This window comes from Calliphora vicina, chromosome 1, assembly GCF_958450345.1.
Source record: "Calliphora vicina chromosome 1, idCalVici1.1, whole genome shotgun sequence".
Taxonomy (NCBI): domain Eukaryota; kingdom Metazoa; phylum Arthropoda; class Insecta; order Diptera; family Calliphoridae; genus Calliphora; species Calliphora vicina.
The window spans coordinates 103,026,943-103,051,308 of record NC_088780.1 but is presented as its reverse complement, the minus strand read 5'-3'; the positions used below and the strand labels follow the sequence as shown (position 1 = coordinate 103,051,308).

The window sequence follows — 24,366 nt, the reverse complement described above, 5'->3', positions numbered from 1 at the left end:
TTATCTTCTTTCAATATTTTATAAAAAATTTGATATGTTCGAAAAAATTTAAATTTTCTTAAATTTGTTTAAGTTTGAAATTCGCATATAAAAAAATTAGGATTCACTATTACTTTGTATTAATTTACTTTGTACATGATATTAATGAATAGATTTTTTTGTTATAGGCTGCTGACATGATCTTGTTGGATGACAACTTTGCTTCCATTGTAACTGGTGTTGAAGAGGGTCGTTTGATTTTCGACAATTTGAAAAAATCTATTGCTTACACTTTGACCTCTAACATTCCTGAAATCTCACCCTTCTTGGCTTTCATCTTGTGTGATATTCCATTGCCCTTGGGTACCGTTACCATTCTTTGCATTGATTTGGGTACTGACATGGTAAGTTCAATACTTTGGTTTTTATTACTATTATTTCATTTATCCTTGATTATTCCAATATTGTTTCTAAGTATGATTTTAAACAGATATTATGTATTTAGGTATAATTTAAATAGTTAGTTTTAAGTTAATATACTTAATTATGTTTATTAAAAAAATTGCAAACTAAATAATCAAATGCCTACAAGATACCAGCTATTTCATTGGCCTATGAAGGACCTGAAGCCGATATTATGAAGAGAAGACCACGTAATCCCAATGTAGATAATTTGGTCAATGAAAGGTAAAGCAATTTTAAGCTTGTTCAACTACACAGAAATGTGCCAAGTACAAAGGCTAAACATAAAAAGGATAAAGGCTAAAAAATACATGGCATGTAGAAATTTTTAAGTCATTAAGTAAATAAGCTAGAGTGGCTAGAATCTCTGTAATTTATAAGCTAGTTGTAGGTCTCTGTAATCATTATGACATTAACAATTTCTTAGTTTTTTTGTTTTATTAATTTTGTAAAACTCAATTTGATAAACAATTAAATTTTAATTTTAAATTTATTATTTATAAAACAATTTTTTTTTTGAAACATACATATTTACTCATTATTATTGTATCTTTTATTCTACTATACTTCTACTCTACTACAACAACTACCTACATGTGTGTTACTCCCTCTAAATATTTGTGGTTGTGTTTTACTACAAAAAAAAAAAAAACTAAACAAAAACTTGCGTTCTTGTTTGTCATTTATAAAAAAACCAACCCTTTATAACCACAAATACTCAATCACTTTTACACACCAACACATTCAAAATATGTAAAAAATTACACTTAAAAAAACAAACAAAAATACTGTGTTGTATAAACTGCGCTATTGTGTTGTATATAAATACAAACATAAAATCTAGGTTCCTGCTATCTCTTTGGCTTACGAAGCTGCTGAAGCCGATATCATGAAGCGTCCTCCCCGTGATCCATTCAACGATAAATTGGTCAATTCAAGGTGCCTATACTTTTTGATTTTTTTTTCTGTTACATTTTCATTTTCGTTTTTTTTGTTGATTATAAAACTAAATGTTGTCGACTCAACTTACCTAACCACCCATAAAAACTTATTAACACTTTTTTACTAAAATAAAAACAAAAGAGAATACTACTACTGCCCCCTTTACGCTGAATTATCTTTTGAGATAATTCCTAACAAAATGGCTGGATTATAATACTTTTACCCTTTACATACATCTACATATACTATACATATATATATAATACATATGTGTTGTTTACTCGTTTTCAAACTCGTACGTTCCTCTTTCAAATGCCTTTTTTTAATATAAATATTTACTGTGTAACCATCTTTCTACTAAACAAAGAAAAATTAAACACGTTTTTCTAACTCAAACATCAATTTATAAATATTACATTAACCCCCTTTTCGTATTAACATCATTGGTTTTTTTTTTTAATTCATTGTTCATCTTGTAACAAATATCTTTTCCATCATCGTTATAACTAAAATATAAATACATATATTATTTTATTAAATTTTTTTTAATAACTGTCGTTGTTGTGGATTTTCGTCATTATCAAGTTCATCATCATAATGTTTTTTCTATTTATTTATAAATATAAATAAATCATTTTAAACATTTACTAAACATTGCACTCTTAATACTACGTAATAAACCTAAAACATTATTATTTATTTTAAAATTATTAATAACATTATTTTATAAGTTTTTCACCAAAATTAATTTTTACTTGTTTTCTTTTATTAAACTGAGTTAAAGTGTTGCACCTTTTTGAAATTTATTATAAATTGGTTTGAAATCGTCTAAATATCTAAGATTTTGTGTGTATTTAAAAAAAAGTATTTAGTGATATTAAGCAAAAAAATTTAATTTTTTTTAAACGATTTTGTCATGTTCTGTTAAGAATTTTGAAAATTTTTGTTTGTTTTTTATAAATATTAAAGGTTTTAGTTTGTTTAAGTTTTAAATAGTTTGAGATTTTTCAATCCTAAAGTGGCCATATCGAAATTGAGGAAAATATTTTTATTTTTGAGGTTACATTTTTTTCTCGAAAATTTTCTGATTTATTACTTTGATATTGAAATTTAGTGGAGTTATAAAGTTAAAATGAGCTGTATTTAAGTAAAGCTTCTAGTTTAAATTACAATAATAGGTTTAGTTACAGCCATTTTTATCAAAAAAGAAAATTAGTTAAAATTTTTCTTTTTAAATCAAAAATATATATCAACATTTTTATATAAAGTAACAGCGATAACCTAGTTTCACTATTAGGAGATATTTAATTGATGGTTACTTAATTCATATATGCAGTTTAATACCCAATAACTTCTCTAAAATGGTCATATAAGTCAAGCCTCAAATAAAGTAATTTTAAAATTTGATAATTTGTTAACTACATATTGCTTTTATTTTTTTGAAAAATACAACAACGATAATATAACTAAAGGGAACAGATAAGTTCATTACAGGTCTTAATAATTTAAATGTTTATTTTAAATCTCAATATTTAAATTAGAATAGCCAAAAAAGGAAATTGTAAAAAATTTAAAATTTTTGAGGTTAATTTTTTCGGAAATTTTTGTCCAATATAACTGTGATATTGAATATTGTCTAAGACAAAAAGTTAATACGAATTGTATATAAATCGAATATGCTAGTTAAAGTTTAATAATAGGCCTAGAATGACTATTTTAGCAAAAAAGAGAATTCTTCTAAATTAATTTTTTTTAAAATGAAAAAATTTAGAAAATATTTCATTTTACTTCGGTATTGGATTTTGACTAAGACAAAAAGTTAATGCGACTTTTCTATAAACTAAGCACACAGTTTAAAATTTAATAATAGGTCTTGGTTGGCCATATTATAAAAAAAGAAAATTAACTAAAATTTTATTTTTTAAAACGAAAAAGGTTTTTTTGTTATTTTTATTAAAAGTAATAGCGATAACATATTTTTTTAAAATAAATATGTTTATTTGATGTCAACATTATTAGTATATAATATTTAAATTTCAATAACTGCTTTAAGGTGGCCATATTAGCCAAATATCAAATAGTTAAATTTCAAAATTGTTTAACCTCATTTCCCTTTAATATTTTTGCCAAATACAACAACGATAACATAACTTTAGTTCAATAGAGGCCTTATTAATTTATAAAGCTACTTTCAAACTTAATATTGGAATTAGAGTGGCCATATTAGCCAAAAAATAAAAAAAAAATATATGGAAATTTTTATTTTTTAGGTTAGTCAAATTTAACCTCAATATTAGAGATTTGAGTAATTGAGAAAGTAAATTCGAAAAATAACTTAATTAGAGTGCCCATAGTTACAAAAAAGAAATTAGCACAATTTCTAAATCAATATTTTGGATATTCTAGTACAAAATACCCATAATTGCTGGCATTCAAATAATTGAAAAAGTAAATTCATAATATTTAGAATGTAAGTATTGAATTTATATACAATACAAAAATTTTTTTTAAAGAACACCATTTTTTCAAAAATTAAATTTTTGATTTGGAAAATAATGTTTATTTTTGAAAAAATTTTGAGTGAGTTTGATTTGATATTTACATTTGAATAATAAAAATTATTAGCCTGAGGAGTCTACAAATTATTTATACTTTTGTGTAGCTTCTCTACAGCCTAATGTTGCCTAGTAAATTTAAAGGAAAAGTACAAACATTTTAATATTTATTAAATTAAAAATTTTTCTTAGAACAAATTTGTGGTTTTTTGATTTTTAATATTTTTTCTCACAAATTTCTTTATTGAATTTATATATTTGAATTAAATAGGACAATTTACCTTTTCTCAATGCAGAAATTTATTAAAAATTTACTTGACTTAATTATTTTTTTTAGTTTTTTTTTTAATTGAAAAGTTTACTATTTGCTTCTTTATTTATCAATTTCTAATTAAGACATTGAAACAAATTTTTGTTTACAAATGTAAATTTGTATGTATTAGTAAGTGTAAATTAGCCTCCAAATCACCTAATGTTTTTTTTTCTTAATTTAAATGCAAAATTTATTACATTATTGAGTAAACAAATACACACAAAGTAAACTTTCTTTAAACAGTTTATTGTATATAAAATTTAAACAAAATTTATGCACAAATTTAAGTTTTTTTTTAAAAGTTTTTTATTTAAAACCCAAACAAAAAATGATAAAAATTCACCAAATTCATTAAGTATTTTAAATTTAAGTCATGTTAAGTATTATACATATTCAAATTGAGGTATTTTATTTAAAACTGAAGTATCTAACTAATTATGTATATTAAGTATTGTTATTATTATTAAAAACTACTGCTACTATTGTTGTAATATTTTGTACATTTTGTTTATATTTAAAAAAAAAAACTTGTAAGTTTTTTCTTTGATTTTTGTAAAAGAGCTTTTAATCATTTACAACATTTTCTTTTATTTTCCCCGTTTTTTTTTTGGAAACAAATTTCTGTTGTTTTTTGTGTTCTTTTTACAAATTTGATTTTGTAAAATAAATTAATTATTTTTGCGGCCTCTCCAACACAATTTTGAACACACTTAAACTGAAACACTTGATTTTGAAAACTCAATCAATCCTTAACAAAAAAAATAATCTAAATCCCTGTGCGTTCGCCCGTCCTTAAACAAACAAATTGCGTTTACGTTTGCGTATACTTGTTACTTGTTGTGTTGTTTGTAATGTAATGCGTAAAATGTAAAACTACTAGGTACCTGCCATTTCCCTTGCCTATGAAGAAGCAGAATCAGATATTATGAAACGTCAGCCCAGGAATCCATTTTGCGATAAACTAGTCAACGAAAGGTAAAGTTTTTCTTTGTGTCATCATCAATTAACAAATTATTCAGTTCCTTTTTTTCGTTTTTTTGCGTTTTGTTAATGAAAAAGTATCAGCAATATAGGAAAAGATAACAAGACTTTTTCTTTAAAAAAAAGAAGTATTTTAAAACAAAACACCCCAATTTTTTCACTTAAAAGTAAAGAAGAATTTTTTTTTATCAACACTTTGTCAATCAATCTCTATATAATAGCTAAAACAGATTAAAACAATCTTAAATTTTTTTAAAGCCTTTTACTAACTTGAACTGAAACAAATGCGTATATAAAACTTTTCTTAATATTTAATTCAAACTTACAATTTCCAATACCTTGATTTTGTATTCCGTTTTAAAAGCAAAGTACATTTTTTTTACTTAGTTCTATCAATTTTTAAATATATTTTAAACTACTTTAGCTTGTTATTTATTATTCATTTTAGTTCATATTTTATTAAATTTGTAATTTTGTTTTTAAAATTTATTAGATTATTAGATTTGTTAATTAAACTTACTTTTAATCAAGTTTTATAAGGTTTTTTACCATATAAAAATATGGTTTAAACCCTAAACTTGTTTAAACTAAAGTTTAGTTAACTGCCATTAATAGTTTAACTCTATATCTAAAGCATATCTTAAGGCTTTAGGTTGTTAAACTTTACTTATGATATGCTAAAGATTTTGTTGACTATTCAATAGAAATTTGTTTTAGTATAGGTTTTATTTCAATTATGTTGAATTTTGTCTTTAGTTTTATAAACAATTTTTAAATTCTCTTAAGTTGTTTAAAACATTTTGTTAGCTTTATTTTAGTTTTGTTATATTTTTAGAATTTGCTTAATTTTTCTTACAGTTTCTTTAAAATTTATTAAAATTTCAACATTTCTGCTTCAATTATAGCTTGTTTCAATTATATTTCTTTAACTTTTTAAAGAAACTGTAAAACTCTTTTCTCTTCTTAATTATTTTCTTTTGTAACTCTTTAAACTCAACCTCCTTCTTAACAATTCTAATTGCTATTTAAAAAAAAAAGAAAACAAACACAAAGAAAAACTATATTATATCAATATATATATTTATCTTATATAGTCTCATTTGCTAGAAAATCTCTATATATATTTTTCACAAAAAAAAAAATATACTTTTTAAAAGAAAATATCTTAAAAGGATATTTTTTTATATATGCCTCTTTTTTTGATTATTGCCCTCTATATCACTGACCCACCATTATCACCATAATATTGCTCGTTACAGTTTTTTCTCTTTCTCTCTCTCTTTCTAAATATATAACTTATATATCAACAAAATATATATAACATATTTTTATATATTATACTCAATTTTAACTTACTTTTTTTACATATATAAAACAAACCAAAAAAAAAAAATCAATACAATTCTCTTTGGCTTTTTTACCAAATATTTATTATGAAACCATTTTATAGGACATTTCCTTTTCTTTTATTGAAACAAATTTTAAGATTTCGTTTTTGCTGGAGTGTATTTTTTAGAATTTTCTTTTTTTTCAAATTCTGATACATTTTTTAAACAAAATCCAATTTTGCCTGAAAACATACAACTTATGTTTATATATTTGTATTCTTTACATTTTAAACCATATTTCTGCGGTTTCCAAATATTTTCGAACATAAATTCGAATTTTTGAATATAAATTCGAATTTTCGAACATAAATTCGAATTTTCGAATATAAATTCGAATTTTCGAACATAAAAAACTTCATATTTATAATCATTTTTTAATGTTTTATACGAAATCTAAACTAATTTTAAATATCCATAAAATCTTAAATTTTCGAACTTGAAAAAATTTCAGATTTTTGATCTACATACTTTCAATGTTTTATAAAAAAACTAGACAAATTTTAAATTTCTTTAAAAATTGTTAAGTTCGAAATTGGAATACAACTTAATATATAAGAAAATCCAGAAAATGCTTGTGGATTCATAATCTCCTGAATTTAAACAATATTTTTCTTAATTCAAAAATTTTCGAACTTAATTTCGAATTTTCGAACATAAAAAAATTTCATATTTTTAATCTTTTTTCAATGTTTTATAGAAAATCTAAGAAAATTTTAAATTTCTGTAAAATTGTTCAAGTTCGAAATTCGAAAATAACTTAAAACACAAAGAAATCAAGAAAATCTTGGAATATTCGTAATCAGTAAATTTAAAATTTTCGAACTAATGTTCAAATTTTCTAATTTTGAATTCGTGAATAAAAAATGTTCATAAATTTTTAAGTTTGAAATTCGAATATAACTGAAAGCTTAAGAAAATTCAATAGTTGTTTATGGATTCATATTCTCCTTAATCTAAACAATATTTTTCGAATAATAAGCTATTGGAAATTAAGACGTAATTGAGATTTAAACTTGTATAAAATTCTCATATTTATATATTTTACAAATCGTAGAAATCAAAGATGTTAGCTTTGAATTTATTATACTTTCAGGATTTATTTTTATTATTTTTGATTTCCGTCCATAAATACACTTCAGCAAATACTTAGTTAAACCATAAACCACGTTTAAGGTAAGTTTTATTTAAAAATTATGCAGGAGCTTATGATTTTTTTGTACTTAAAATCCTTTAAATAAAATCCCAAAAACCTCTAAATGAAAACTCCAACAAACTCAACTCAATTAAAACATTTTTCTTTAAATTTAGAAAAAACCAACTGTATATAACTGAAAACCAACCTTTTGTAGTAATTTCTTGTATCCTTACAATTTGTAGGTTTTTTTTAATAAATAGTGAATGTTAAATACAAACTAAACTAAACTTTTTTTATAAACAAAAAATAGCAGAAAAGAAAAACACCTTAAAACCAAACATTATGATACTATTATTACAACTATTTTTATGATTTGGTAGCAACATTTTTATTACTATTATTACTATTACTTTATATAATAATTTTAGATTTAATAATGAAACATTTAAAACTTAAAATAATTTTCTTAAACTTATATACGTTTTCTTCTAAGATTAACACTATATTTTTTACATATATAATAAACTCTAAACATATTTATTTATTTGTAATTTTTTTTCTTAAACTAGAGTAGTAACTATGAAAAACTAAACATTTAGTTAAACTCTTTTCTAATACTCATTATATATGATTAACAAAAAAAAAAAAGAAACAACTTAAACCTTATCATTATTTAAGACAATTAGTTAATAAATTTGCCAAAATTATCTCTTAACAAATTAGTTTCTCCATAAGTAATTTATAACCAAAAAAAAAACCTTTTACATTTTGTGATTTAAATTATAATTTGTTTTACTTTAACCAAAAAACAAACTCTTTTTGGCATTTTGTTTCTAACAAAAAAAAATGTATTGAAAAAACTTTAACAAATCTAATCATACTTTCTTTTTTTTTATAAATTTTTTTCCTATTATATTTTTTAAACCAAAAACTTTTTTTATAAACTCCTTTTTTTGTCTCAAACCTCTAACCAAACTCTTGTGCACTCCACTACTTGTCTTTTAAATTAATAAACAATTTTAAAAAATCAACATAACTTAAACAAAAAAAAACCTAAAATTTGACAAAAAAAAATCCCCAAAATACAAAAAAATACAAAAATCTGGTTTAAATTTGTTAAACAAAAAAGGTACCAGCTATTTCTCTGGCTTATGAGAAACCAGAAAGTGATATTATGAAACGTCAACCCCGTAATCCCTACCGTGATAACTTGGTCAATCGCAGGTCAGAATTAAAACAAAAAAACAAAACATCTCTTACACTTAAACACTTACATTTATATAGAACTTAGTTAACAAAGAATTATTACCCTAAAAAAAACACACACAAACTATTTTAGTTGTTTAAACCAAAAAAAAAAAATATATTTAAAAAAAGCCTTTTAGTGTGTTTCTTTAGTGCATTTTTATAGACATTGTTCAGTTTTGTTTCAAATTTTATCATTATTACTTAATTTTTTCATCTTTACAACTGAAAACTTTTACATGCAAAATTTCCTTTTCTCTAAAATTGGTTTGTTTTGTTACCAAACATAACTTTTACACAGTTTACAGTTTTTTAATTTGTGTTTTTGGTCGTTCAAGAAATCCATTCAAGCAGACATCTTCCTAGTTGTAGTTTAAATAGTGTGTTTTTATTTTAAAAAATGCAAAAAAAATGTTTAAAATTTTAAGATTTAGAAATTCATACATATATGGTTTGTTCGTTTTTGTTCAGTTTTGTTTAACACCAAAAAACATTTTAACGTTTTTGAATAAAAATAATCAAATTTGTTCCCCAAATTTCCAGTTTATTTGTGTTTTTCCCAATTGTTTTCAATCCTTTTAAGACATCATTCAACTTTAAAATTTGAAAAGAAAGACACATTTCTTATTCGGTAAGAGAAAGAAAAATTGCAATTGTATTTTCCTATAAAATAATTTAAACTCTGTTAATTTCCCCCAGTCAAAAATGCTTTCAAAATCTTGTTTATACAATCTGTTGAAATACATTTTTAGTTATATTTTAATATTAAAAAAAAAGTTAAAATAAATTTCGATTTAGACAGTTAAAATTTCAACATAATTTCCAATTTGGTCCTTCGAACTTCAATCGCACGACAACCAACCAATAGAAGAGACATTTTTATATTAATTTTCACAACCTTAAAGTGGTTTTTAGTTTCATTTGAAAAATGGTCCTTCGGCAGTCCTTTAGACTTAAAATTTCAACCTAATTTCCAATTTGGTCCTTCGAACTTCAATCGGATGACAACCAACCAATAGGTAAGACATTTTTATACCCAAATTGGGTTCTACCTTTCAATTTTTACAATCTTTAAGCAGTTTTTAGTTTCATTTGAAAAATGGTCCTTCGGCAGTTCTTTTTTATATTAATTTTCACAACCTTAAAGTGGTTTTTAGTTTCATTTGAAAAATGGTCCTTCGGCAGTCCTTTAGACTGTTAAAATTTCAACCATCTTTCCAATTTGGTCCTTCGAACTTCAATCGGACGACAGCCAACCAATAGAAAAGACATTTTTAAACCCAAATTGGGTTCTACCTTTCAATTTTTACAATCTTTAAGCAGTTTTTAGTTTCATTTGAAAAATGGTCCTTCGGCAGTCCTTTAGACAGTTAAAATTTCAACCTAATTTCCAATTTGGTCCTTCGAACTTCAATCGGACGACAACCTTTCTAGAAGAGAAGTTTTTATACCCAAATTGAGTTCTACGTTTCAATTTTCAAAATCTTAAATTAGTTTTTAGTTTCATTTGAAAAATGGTCCTTCGACCATCAATCTTCATAAGTCCAACGCCAAATAGTTTCAATAATATTTTCCATATTAGTTTCTGATCTTTAATCTCACCTCCTAAAAATTGTATGCAGAAAGGTTTCTTTGATTTTATTTTTAATTCAAATCTTAAGTAAAGGAAATAAACAATTACAATTTCTTTTTCGTCTGCCATATCTCATCCTCCAACCGATTGGCCAATACATTACTCATTTATTTGTATCTTCTACCATTTAACATTTCTTTCAAATACCGGCACTCAACTTTTTAAATTAAATGTTTGATATATTTTCTATAAATTAAAATTTTATTAAATTTTTCTTTATTCATTGGATTTTTACAAAATTAAGTTTTTGAATTTTGAACAGTCAAATCGTTTAGCTCAAGTTTCAACAATATTTATTATATTATACAAGTAATTTTGACGAATGGAATGCATATTGATGTGGTGTGAGTTAAATAATGATGCCAATAAATCACACCACATTCTGATTTCAGTCGAACAATTATTTGTTGATGTATTTCTCAAAATTACAATAAATTGGACTTGAGTTTATTTGAATAACTATTTATAATCAGTTTCTTGAAATTCATATATAAAATATATCTATCTAAACGATTTGTCCACCTACTTTTTAATTGATGTTTTTTTTTTTGTTTAACTTTCTTTCTCAATGTTTTATGTTTAAATTTTAAAACAATTAAAATATTAACCCTCTTAGTTAATTATTTATAATTTTAGCGTTTTTTCTTTTTGTTCACCTAGTGGTAGAGTAACAAATTTTTAGTATTTAGTGCAGTCCCTGCTAAATATAGAGTTAGTACACACTATCTCTAGTTAATAAGTTAAATAAAGTGTAAAGTCTTAGCAATAATTAAAGTTGCTTTTTGTATATGTTTTAAACCTCCCAATAAATCCTTTAATATTAATTTCCTTAAATGTTTTTAAGTGAATTGATTAAATTGTCAACAAAATTTTCTTAAGAAATCTAGAAAAAATTTAAAGAGGATTTTCAAAAGATATTTCATTAATCAGTCTTAGAAAAAAGGAAATTTCTCAATTCTTTTCAAATGATTTTAAATAAATTAATAGTTTTCAATTTAAAACGTTGGTTTCTTAAGTACATATCTTATCCTAAATTGTAAAATTAAGAGAAGAGATACGCCGATGACAGTATCTTGAGTTAAATTTCCAATACATGTTCTTTATTATCGGACACTTTTCTCCAATTAGAACGTTTTGAAAACATTTTAAGCGTTTGTGAAATGAAATAGTTCTTTCCTGATTCCCAGAATCCCTTTGTCATGACAAAACGAATAATACCTTAAGAAGTTAGTAATAATAGTACTTTGAAAATGTTCCAATAATAGGACTTTGAAAAGGTACTAATAACAGTTCTTAAAGTACCTCAAATTACTTTAGAAAGATACAAAAAATTGGTGTTTTTGAAACTTCTTAATACTTTTAAAAGGTACTAAAATGTGTACTATTGAAACTTAATAATAGTACTTTTAAAAGGCACTTAAATTGGTACTTTTGAATGAAATTAAAAATAGTATATTCAAAAGTTAAAATTGGAACTTTTAATAATACTAATAATATAATATTCAAAAGGTAATAAAATTGGTACTTTTTAATGATACAAATAATAGTACTTTTAAAAGATATTAGAATTGTTACTTTTAAAAAATACTAAAATTGGTACTTTTAAAAGGTACTGAAATTGGTACTTTTAAAAGGTATTAAAATTGATACTAATAATAGTAATTTAAAAATATTGGTACTTTTGAATGATACAAATAACAGTACTTTTAAATGTTTCTAAAAATCACTAATAATTGTATTTTTAAAAAGAACTAAAAAATAACTAATAAAAGTACCTAAAATGGAACTAAAAACAGTATATTAAAATCTAGGATGGAAATGTTCAAAAAAGTTAACTTTAAATGTACAAAAAAGTACCTTGAAGAGGTACTTAAATGCTTTGAAATTCAGAAATGAAGCAGAACTTTTCGTTTTAAAATAATTTAAATTTATACAAAAACTTCGCCTTTATATCAATATTTTTTAGGATTTTTCTTCAAAATAGTAAACAAAGGGCTCTTGAGAAGTCCATTGATAATTAATTCAATAAATATTTCGAATTTAAATATAAAAAATCCGACAATTACTCAATTCACTCAAACAAATTTATGATAAAAATACTCTTAAAGTTCACTTATAACTCCTTTCACTAAAACCTTACTTTAAAAATCCTTTTAAAATTTATACATTTTCCCCTAATCTGTGTAAATAAGTTATTAAAGTAAACTTCTAAATCTTCTACCCTCAAAACAAATTCCTTCTACCTCTTTTTAAACCCTTAAAGAAAATTCTTAACAAACTTTTTAATTTCCAAAAATAAAAACTAAACAATTTGTCTACAGGTTTTTTTTATTTAGGAACTCACCTACAACAAAAAATTAAGTTTTAAGTTTAAATACAAATTTCCCTCAAAAAAGAAATTTACGAAATATTATTTTTATTTTATTTAGAATTTATTTTTAATTTAAGAAACAAAAAAAAAAAAATAAAACAAAAAAATTGTTGTTTAAGCGTAAGTAAATTTTTGTGCATTATTTTGTGTGAAAACAAACAAGTCTTTATTTAAAATCTTTAAAACTCTTAAAGCACGTTTTTATTTATAAATTTAAGTTATTACAGCATGATTAAGCATGTCTTTTTTTTAATATAAAAAAGCTTTAACTCTCAATCACGCTTTTTCTATCTCTCGCCTCTCTCTCTTGTATATAATTATCATCTAACATAAATTTTATTAAAAAAATTTTATAATTTTGTTTACTATCACTACATCACTTGTGTTTTGTCCCTTTTAATTACAACCATCACCGAACAGTGCTTTGCTTTTTTTTATAAAAAAAAATTATTTTATTTGTTACCAAAAAACAAAAAAAAAAAAAACGTGTTTGTAATATACCACCACACCACTTTACTCTACTCTATCTTAAACTCTGTCTCTCTATTTTGCTGCAACTCCACCACGCATTTGTAACAAACTCAGCTAAATTTTAAAACTAAAAAAATTACTAATATTTTGTGCATAATTTGCCCTTGTTTTTAAAAAATTTACTAAAATTTTCATTATTTTAGTAAATTTTTTCACTTAACCACCCACCATTAAAGTGCTTTTAAAGTTGTAAATTTTGAAAATAAAAAAAAAACTTTAAAAAAATTTCAAAATGTAACATTAAAAAAATGCTGCTTTTTCACCTCTTTTTTTTGTAACAAAGTGTAATTAACAGTAAAATTTAGGCATAGTGAAAATAAAAATAACAACTCACCATTCTAATCACATAAAAATATTTTAAAAAAATTTTAAATCGGCATCCAAAAAGAAAAAAATCCACCATTTGTTACTTTCTCGAAACATAAAACAGACATTTAGCATTTTAAATTTCAAATAAAGATGGAAAAGAACTCAATACAAATATTAACGAAAATAACTTAAAAACTTGCTTTTCCCTCATTATTATCTAATTAATTTAAACAAAATGCTAAATGTTCTTGACAAAATTCTTAAAAACAAATTCAAACCATCATCACTTTTTTGCTCTCCCAAAAAAAAAAAAATAAAAAATTATCAACACTAACACTTTTTATTAAAAAAAATATATAAATTATCAAAAAATTCTATAAATCTCTCAACAAAAAAAATTAATCAATACCACAACTTTAATTTTCCTCAATCAATCCTTCTTTGCGCACCATCAAATAAATAAAAAACAGATTGATTTCCATGGCTTATGGACAAATTGGTATGATCCAAGCTGCTGCCGGTTTCTTTGTCTACTTCGTTATTATGGCTGAAAATGGTTTCTTACCCTTGAAATTGTTCGGTATCCGTAAAATGTGGGATTCCAAGGCTGTCAATGATTTAACCGATTCCTATGGTCAAGAATGGGTAAGTGAAATGCTACTTAAATTTATATTAAATGATCTTTTTCATTTGTTTCAAATTTGTATTTTTTAAATCTAGACTTATCGCGATCGTAAAACTTTGGAATATACCTGCCATACTGCTTTCTTCATCTCTATTGTTGTTGTACAGTGGGCTGATTTAATCATCTGTAAGACACGACGAAACTCCATTTTCCATCAGGGCATGAGAAATTGGGCCTTGAACTTTGGTTTAGTATTTGAAACCATTTTGGCTGCATTCTTGTCATACTGTCCCGGTATGGACAAGGGTCTTCGCATGTACCCACTCAAGTAAGTAAACGTTTGCAAATGAATGAGGATTTTGGCAAAAAAGATTTTAAAACGTTAATTTTTGAGTTCTTTAGAAAAAGGGACATTATTTTGATTGAAAATTTGTATTCCTTACTTTTAAACTTAACTAGAACTGAACTAGAACTGAACTAGAACTGAACTAGAACTGAACTAGAACTGAACTAGAACTGAACTAGAACTGAACTAGAACTGAACTAGAACTGAACTAGAACTGAACTAGAACTGAACTAGAACTGAACTAGAACTGAACTAGAACTGAACTAGAACTGAACTAGAACTGAACTAGAACTGAACTAGAACTGAACTAGAACTGAACTAGAACTGAACTAGAACTGAACTAGAACTGAACTAGAACTGAACTAGAACTGAACTAGAACTGAACTAGAACTGAACTAGAACTGAACTAGAACTGAACTAGAACTGAACTAGAACTGAACTAGAACTGAACTAGAACTGAACTAGAACTGAACTAGAACTGAACTAGAACTGAACTAGAACTGAACTAGAACTGAAGTAGAACTGAACTAGAACTGAACTAGAACTGAACTAGAACTGAACTAGAACTGAACTAGAACTGAACTAGAACTGAACTAGAACTGAACTAGAACTGAACTAGAACTGAACTAGAACTGAACTAGAACTGAACTAGAACTGAACTAGAACTGAACTAGAACTGAACTAGAACTGAACTAGAACTGAACTAGAACTGAACTAGAACTGAACTAGAACTGAACTAGAACTGAACTAGAACTGAACTAGAACTGAACTAGAACTGAACTAGAACTGAACTAGAACTGAACTAGAACTGAACTAGAACTGAACTAGAACTGAAGTAGAACTGAACTAGAACTGAACTAGAACTGAACTAGAACTGAACTAGAACTGAACTAGAACTGAACTAGAACTGAACTAGAACTGAACTAGAACTGAACTAGAACTGAACTAGAACTGAACTAGAACTGAACTAGAACTGAACTAGAACTGAACTAGAACTGAACTAGAACTGAACTAGAACTGAACTAGAACTGAACTAGAACTGAACTAGAACTGAACTAGAACTGAACTAGAACTGAACTAGAACTGAACTAGAACTGAACTAGAACTGAACTAGAACTGAACTAGAACTGAACTAGAACTGAACTAGAACTGAACTAGAACTGAACTAGAACTGAACTAGAACTGAACTAGAACTGAACTAGAACTGAACTAGAACTGAACTAGAACTAGAACTGAACTAGAACTGAACTAGAACTGAACTAGAACTGAACTAGAACTGAACTAGAACTGAAATAGAACTGAACTAGAATTGAACTAGAACTCTAGATCCGAACTAGAACAGTAATAAGAATCTATTCAAACTTCTAGATGGACAATTTTAGAACTTTAAATTTAAAATTTGAGCTCTACAAATTTTAAAGTTGGAAAACATTTAATTCAAAATAAAGAATTATTTTAATTTTAGCTGAAAATTTTATTGATTTTAAAATCTTTTTGAAATTCTCTAAATTTTATAACAAAATTCGAACTTTGTTTGAATTAATTTTTTCTTTTCGTAAAATTTTACATATGAATTTAAAATATTAATATATTTTATTTACTTTTACTTACACAGACTTGTTTGGTGGTTCCCAGCCATTCCATTTGCGTTGGCCATCTTCACTTATGATGAAACCAGACGTTTCTACTTGCGTCGCAATCCCGGAGGCTGGTTGGAACAAGAAACCTACTATTAAACAAACAAATCAACAACAACAACAACATTATTTTTGTTATATGGCTGCTTCATCCATTTCTCTTACCCTCTGCCGCCCCCTAACGCGCCACTCCCTCAAAATCAAATCAACCGATATCAACAATCACCATCAAAATCAACAACAACACACACACACACAATTATAAATCACCTCAACCTCTATCACCAACAACAACAACTACTACCACTACCAATTTATCTTCTCACCAAGCTTCTAAAAGAACATCTACAAACAAAACAAAACCAACAGATGTTTCTTTTTTAAATAATTAATTATAAAGAAAAAATAAAACAAAAACTGAGAAAATAATTTAAAGGATTAAAAAAAAATTGCAAAAAAACGAACAACAAATCATAAGAAGTAAAGCAACCATAATAAGCAGTAAAGAATATACAACAACTACAAATTATTAAATTTATTATTATTATTATTAACAATTAACGAATGAAGAGGAGCGCATTATTCTTTTATGCCGCCTTTTGTTATTTAAATACATTATTAATTAAATGAGAGAAAAACAAATTTAGTTTAAATATAAAAAAAAGTTAGTTTCTTTTTTTAAAACTTTCATACAAAATAATGGCAACAACAACAACAACAGCAACAGAGAAGCAACAACAAAATACAACAACAACAATTATTATTTTTTAATTTTAATTATTATTTAATAAAGAGAAAGATAATTATTTAAACGATTAAGTAAATTTAAATTATAAAATAAATAAGATTTAAATTAAATAAAACAAAAACAAAAAAAAAAACAAAACAAAAACCCTTAACTTCATCATTTTTGGATTGAAAACTTATGCGTTAGCCTCAGGTTTATTTCTTACTTATTTCTGGATTTTTTATTATTATTGGAATAGTGGTAAAATGAAGCAATTTGCAACAGGTGGTAGCAAGAGGATAATTGTTTAATACATACAGCAAAAATAGCAATATAATTATAGGCCTCCTCTGCTAGGAACTCAAAACCTAACTTAACTAAAACTCTGCCTCACCAGTCAACACAGGACAAAGCAATGGTTAGTTATAAAGTATTTGTTTTAAATTGATTTTGCAACCAATCACAAACCTTTATATAAACCTTATTTTAAACTAAGGCTCTACTTGCTAAATCTATATAAACAAATGATTTAGATTTATTAATTTAAATATTAATAACAACAACAACAGCAACATTTAAATAAATATTGTAATACAACAAATTTTTGAAAAAACAAACAAATTTAGCAGTATAGCGTTAAACGTTTTCACTCTACACAAAAAATAAGTAAAAAAGAAATGAACAAAAAAAAATATATTTAAAAAAAAACAACGCATGTTGATTTAAGTAAGAATATAAAAATTTAGAAAATTTATTAAAAAAAACAAAAAAATAATAATTTATAGAGTAGTTAAATAAAAACAAATAACCTAAAAAAAACAATAGTAAAAGAAAATAAAACAAGAGCTTTCAAACTCTTGTAAAACCTATAAAAAAATATATATATAAAAACCGCAACAACAGCAGCATCTTTAATAACAAAATCTGTTTTGGTTTTTTAAAACAAACCCTTTAATAGATTTTATTAAAACAAAAAACAAAAATATATATAAATAACATACAAGTTTTTTAGTTCTAAAAACAAACTTAGGTCTAGTATAAACATTTTTTTCTTTTGATTTCAATAAAAACAAAAAAAATGATACCGAACGCTAAGAAACAAAAAAAATATATATAAAAATGAAAAAAAAAACAAAAGAATTTTTTTAATAGTATCATGAACAAAAACAAAAAATAAACAAAAAAAATTATATATAAAAATCATTAACAAAAAAACCAACAACTAAAAATAATAGTGCTTTGGATTGCATTTTACATTTATTATCCCAAACTCTCATTATAATGACAAGCCGCCACCTTAAACTACACTCCTCTCAAGAGCCGTCATTTCTTGTGTTTTTGTTTTAAACCAACCAAACCCAAAACAAATTCATTTTATTAAACTAATTGTCTTTATAAACAAAACAAAACAAAAAAAACTAAAAACTAAGTTTAAACCTAAAAAAGGGAAGTTAAAGTTGAAATAATAATAAAAAAAAATTGAAAAAAACTAAAAAAAAACTATAAATTGTGTTTAATTCAAATTGCTTTTGTTGAGTATTTTTTTGTGAAAAAAGAAACAAAATAAAATATATAGTTGGCATTTTGGGAATATCTATTGAAATAATGAATAAAACCAAACAAAATTTCCATCATGTAATAAGTTATAGTTAGTAGTTGTTTTGTTAAGTAACATTAAATGAAGATTTTAAATTGAATTGGAAATTAAGGAATAAGTTGATTTCATTGAAAACATCACAACATTTTATTAAGCAAATGTTAAATGTTAAAGTACTAAATAGGGTTAAATAGTACCAATAACCAATACATTATTTTAAGTACACATATAGACATTTTTATAGTACTAAGAAATATTACCACAAAATGATAGATTTTCTTAATAATATTGTCTAAAATGTATTGAAAATATATAAAAAAGTACAATGTCTTGGGGAAAAAAACTGCAATTTAAAATGAAATTTCATAATTACAAAATATTTATGTATCCCGGGGGTCCACTGGTACTAATACTAGCAACTAAATATTCTATGGACTAAATTGTATAGAAAAATACCAAACAGTTCCTGTTAGAGGATAAAACTACAAGTTAAAATGAAAACCATAATTTTAAAATAGTTAGGAATCCCGGGGGTCCACTGGTACCTAAACGTCCATGGACTAAAATTGTATTGAAAAAGTACAAAAAAGTAATCATTGCGGGAAAAAACTACAATTTCAATTGAACAATTATAAAAATACATACTACACTTCACCATAGTTGCAAAATATTTATGTATCCGGGGGTCCACTGGTACTAAAAGTATCACCTAAAACGTCTATGCACTAAATTATATAGAATAAGTACCAAACAGTTCCTGTTGGAGGAAAACACATACATAAATACATACCTGCAAACTAATTATGTATCCCGGGGGACCACTGGCATCTACAATATTCTTTGGACTTAAATGTATTGAAAAAATATCAAACATTTCCCCTCAGGTCAATAACAGCGATTTAAAGTGGAAAATTACATAAATACTTACCAAAACTTCAACTAAATTGCAAAATATTTAGGTATCCCGGGGGCCAATGTACCAGTAATTTTTCCTCTAGTGAAAAATACACAATTTAAAGTGGTAAATCCCGGTGGCCAATGTCTAATTCAAGTCTCACTTATATGAATTTATATGTATAATAAATAACTTCTTTGGACTTAAATGTATTGAAAAAATATCAACAATATCCCCTCGGGTCAATGACAGCGATTTAAAGTGGTAAATAACGTAAATACTTACCAAAACTTCACCAAAATAGCAAAATATTTAAGTATCCCGAGGGCCAATGTCTAATTCAAGTCGCACTTTTGTGAATTTATATGCATAATACATAATTGCAAAGTATTTGTGTATCCTGGGGGGCCACTAGCACTAAAAGTAGCACCTAAAACTTCTTTGGACTCAAATGTACTGAAAAAGTACAACAAATTTTTATTCGAAGGAAAATAACATAAATACTTAACAAAACTTTACCCAAAATGCAAAACATGTTTGAGTTAGACTAAACCCCAGGGGAATGCAACGCAATTCTTTAAAGAAAATCTTTGAATTTATAAAAATAATTCGAATAATTTTGACTTACAAATCAAATTTCATTATAGTACATTAACTCGAAAATACTAGCAACCCCCGGGGGATACTGTGCGATTCTATGAAGAAATTGCAGCTTGAATAATATGCTCTGGCATTAAAATTTTATAAATATTCAAATTTGTTTCGAAATTAAAATATTCGATTTTGTAATTTATAAAAATAATTCGAATAATTTTGTCTTACAATTCAAATAACCTTGTAGTACATTAACTCGAAAATACTAGTAACCCCCAGGGGTTACTATGCAATTCTATGAAGAAATTGCAACTTGAATAATATGCTCTGCCATTAAAATTTTATGATAATTTATTTCGAATCCGAAATTTTCAAATTTATTTTGAAATTAAAATATTCGTATTTGTAAGCATTATAAATAAATTGAAAAATATAGAACTAATCTTATCTTCTAATTAAATTCGAATCAAAAATGTTTGATTTTAAAAGAATTCAACATCTTCCCACGACAGCTTTTACAATTCGATTGGAAATTGTAAATGTTTGAATTTTTAAGTTATAGATAGAAATTAGAATATTCTAAATGGAATCTAATTGCTTTGAATCCCCTTGGGGGTTACAAATATTGTAATACCAATTCTAATTGAATTTAAATCAAAAATGTTTGAATTAAAAATAATTCAACATCTCTCTCGTCTAGAGAGCTAATTAACAAATCGAATAGCAAATTAATGAGAAATTTATACAAACATTTTATTACTACAATTTTCTCTTTACTGGTAGCTTACTCAGTAACACGATTAGAATAAATTTCTATGCTAAAAACATAAAAATGTAGAACTTAAAAGTTTATAAAAACATACCTAGGTAGAAGTTCCAAGGAAGGGTGAAATTTACTACTTTTAGGTGCTCGGTGACAGGTCAAGGGACTAGTCTGTTCAAAGCATAACTTAATTGAAATTAATTGCTATTTTTTACTATTTGTTTAAAAATCAATGATCATTTGTAAACAAATATGTCCTCTAATAGCATGTCACAGGACTATTGCGTTTAAAACAATTTCATCATTTTTGCTGACATTAACGAGGTAAATAAGTGTAATTTCATTTCTTTGAATCCAGTTGCCTCCAGCCCCCATAGAGGTCCAAAAATATGAGGTCTTGAAAAATTAAAAAAAAAATGGTAAAAATTTCACAAAATTATGAGTAATTAACTTTTAAATTTCACAATATACAATTTTGATTACTATTTTGTTTAAATATGGTATAAATATACATTATTTCATTCAATAGGTCAAAGGTCATAGCATACGAACAAATTATCAAAGGTTTATATCTGAGCAACAGAAGTTTTTAAAATTCTTATAAAAATAGATAATATTAAACAAACTGTCATCTATATTTCAACAGTTGCCCAGTTGGACACTCGTTTAATTTCCAAGTTATGAACAAAAATTGTATGTAGTATGAGGCAAGATTGTTCTACAAAATGTTAAAGTAAACAGAAAAAAATATTTATGTTCCAAACTATTGGTTCAATTAATTTTGTAACCACCCCAGTTAAATACAAGATGAGTTAGAAGAGGTTACAGCTTAATACCTTGACTTGATTTAAAAGCTTCTAACATCCGCAAATAAAAAGCAATTTGCCTGGACTTGTTAATAAGGCAACAATTTTCCTGCTTACAGTACTTAGATATCTGTCATTGTTTAAAAGATGTTTAAGTTTAAATTTTTAGTTTTACTCATTATCTTACATTGTCATTATTATCTTTTAAACTATAACAGCTAAATTGGGACTGTGAAAGGGATTACCATTTACTTTATTGTCTAGTTGTATAGAAAAAGTTCAAATGTAGCCAAATCGAATTTAATTTGTATATGATAGAGGCTTTAAAACCAATTTAGTATTTTAATGAGGTCTATTTTGTGTTACTGTAGCTGGTTTATTATTTAAACAGTTTGGATACAAAGTTTATTTTCTGAAAGCTTTGAAGAATACTGTCTATAATTTTCATGCATACTTCATTTCAATCGGACTTGTGGTTTAGGAGTAACATGGTATTTTCGGAACCACTCATCCAGAGAAAAAATATAGTTGAACATGTTTTACCATAAGAATTTCAAAATGTTTACAAGTTTTGTTTAACAATATTATGGTCACTGTTATTATGTATATGATTGCGGTAACAATTCACATCATTGTAGCAACCATATACATGATTGTAGTAATTTAATATATGGCTGCAACAGTCATAATATCATAATATGTTGCTCTCAGAATATTATAACCATAATCCGTGTACAACACAATAAGGTGAAGTATTACATCATAAAAATGGTTGCCACAAACATATATTTATTTATTACTATCATATATAAGATTGCTACAATCATGGGAATATTAAATTAAACATATGGTTATCGCAATCATATACATAATTACAGTGACAATAATATTGTTCAAAAACTTGTAAAAATTTTGAAATCGTTATGGTAAACATGTACAATTATATTTGTTCTGAGGGCCATATTTAAGGAGCCGCAGAACAAAAGGTACTTTTGTTATGCGGCTCCTCATTTTAGCTTATAACTCCTTAATTAAATGAGTGTTCACATTAAAATTTTAAACGAACATAGAATTGAATTTAGTTATACATACTAAGAAATTTGTTAAGGAATTCGAGATACATATATGGCTCTGAGCTTTGTACCACAAATATTGATATATGAGCTACCGAAAGGAAAAATCTTATGTACACCATTTCAAAGGCATAACGTTATTTATAAAATGCAATCAAAATGAAAGTTCAATATTCAAGATGCCATATTTCTGGAGCATATAGATTCTCCAAGCAAAGCGAATGCCAATGGTTTTTTGTACACAAAGCATTGGTAAATTTAATTGAAATCAGAAACAATAAATCCAAGAATATTGATTTTCAGTTCCTTTTGCAATTAATTCTTTCCACTTACAATTTCAAAACTTAACAAACAACTCGATACAAAACACAAAATTTCAACACTGCCGCCAACTATATATTTTCTATAATTTAAACTAAACCCAAATAATTACACAAATTTTTCAAAGTAAAACAAATTCTATAAATGTAAATTAAAATCCCAAAAACCCAGAAAAAAAATCACCATAAAAAGCACTATTTAAATATAATTTAAGATTAATTATTATATATATATATAAAAAATAAAGTATTTAGAATCCAACAAACAATACTACATAATTTAATAATTTAATAATTAAACAAAATAAAAACCATTAAAATTAAACAAACACAAAAACTCACATACTAACACTGAAAAACACTCACTACCCTTAAATGCTAAAACAAAACTTCATAATTTTATAGCTAAAACTATAAAAATTAAAAAAAAAATAACAAACATAAAAAATTAAAACTATTGTTGTCTACACTCTGTGTTTTTTGTTAAAGCCTAAATATGAAATAAAAGAAATATTTAAAGATACATACTAAAACAAAATAATAAATAAATAAAATAAGAATATTTTGAGTTTTCATTAAAAAATTGTTTCAAACTTTTTTGACCTTGCCATCCATTCATTTCTCTTACTCTCCCTTCAATCATGTTCCGCTTATATGGTTTTGAATTTAAATAAAACTTAAGGAAATCTTAAAAAAGCATTTCTGTTTGTTAACAAAATAAAAAATAATTTAAATAATATAAAAAAACAAACAAAAAATTATACATCTATCTTATAATTAAACAAGAAAAGCAAAGATAAAATGAAATGAGATATGGTAAACAAAAAATTTAAAAATTTTGAAAAATTTTTTGTTCTTTTCGCCCTCCGCTGTAAATGTATTGTAGTTTTTAAAATAACAAATAAAAATGAAATGAAAAGAAATCTTTAAATAAATACAAACAAAATTATAAAAAAAAACACAAACAATGGAATTAATAATGAATTAATAATACTTCCTTAAAGGTTTTAAAATACAGCTTAGTTTTTATGATGTTTGTAATAAAAGGGAATACATTGACCGATCGGACATAGACTGGGATAACTTTCCTGTGTTCTTTAATTTTTTTTACAAGAGCCCAATACACAGGCCGAAGTTCT

The 24,366-nt window shown here is 25.0% G+C and overlaps 1 protein-coding gene across 5 annotated transcripts in view; it reads left to right on the top strand.

Annotated features, from left to right (window-relative positions):
* Positions 1 to 17,344, top strand: part of Atpalpha (sodium/potassium-transporting ATPase subunit alpha) — a 125,254-nt gene extending 107,910 nt beyond the window's left edge. For 3 of the 5 annotated variants that reach the window (XM_065515318.1, XM_065515320.1, XM_065515321.1), the window contains 5 exons: positions 168 to 383; positions 1,286 to 1,380; positions 14,315 to 14,489; positions 14,565 to 14,797; positions 16,431 to 17,344. In XM_065515318.1, coding sequence (XP_065371390.1) covers positions 168 to 383; positions 1,286 to 1,380; positions 14,315 to 14,489; positions 14,565 to 14,797; positions 16,431 to 16,551 — 840 coding nt within the window. In that variant the 3' untranslated portion in view covers positions 16,552 to 17,344. Of the gene's footprint in view, positions 1 to 167; positions 384 to 571; positions 667 to 1,285; positions 1,381 to 5,131; positions 5,227 to 14,314; positions 14,490 to 14,564; positions 14,798 to 16,430 lie in introns of all 5 variants that reach the window. The other 2 variants (XM_065515319.1, XM_065515322.1) reach the window with 2 other exon arrangements.
* Positions 17,345 to 24,366: the final 7,022 nt, after the last annotated feature.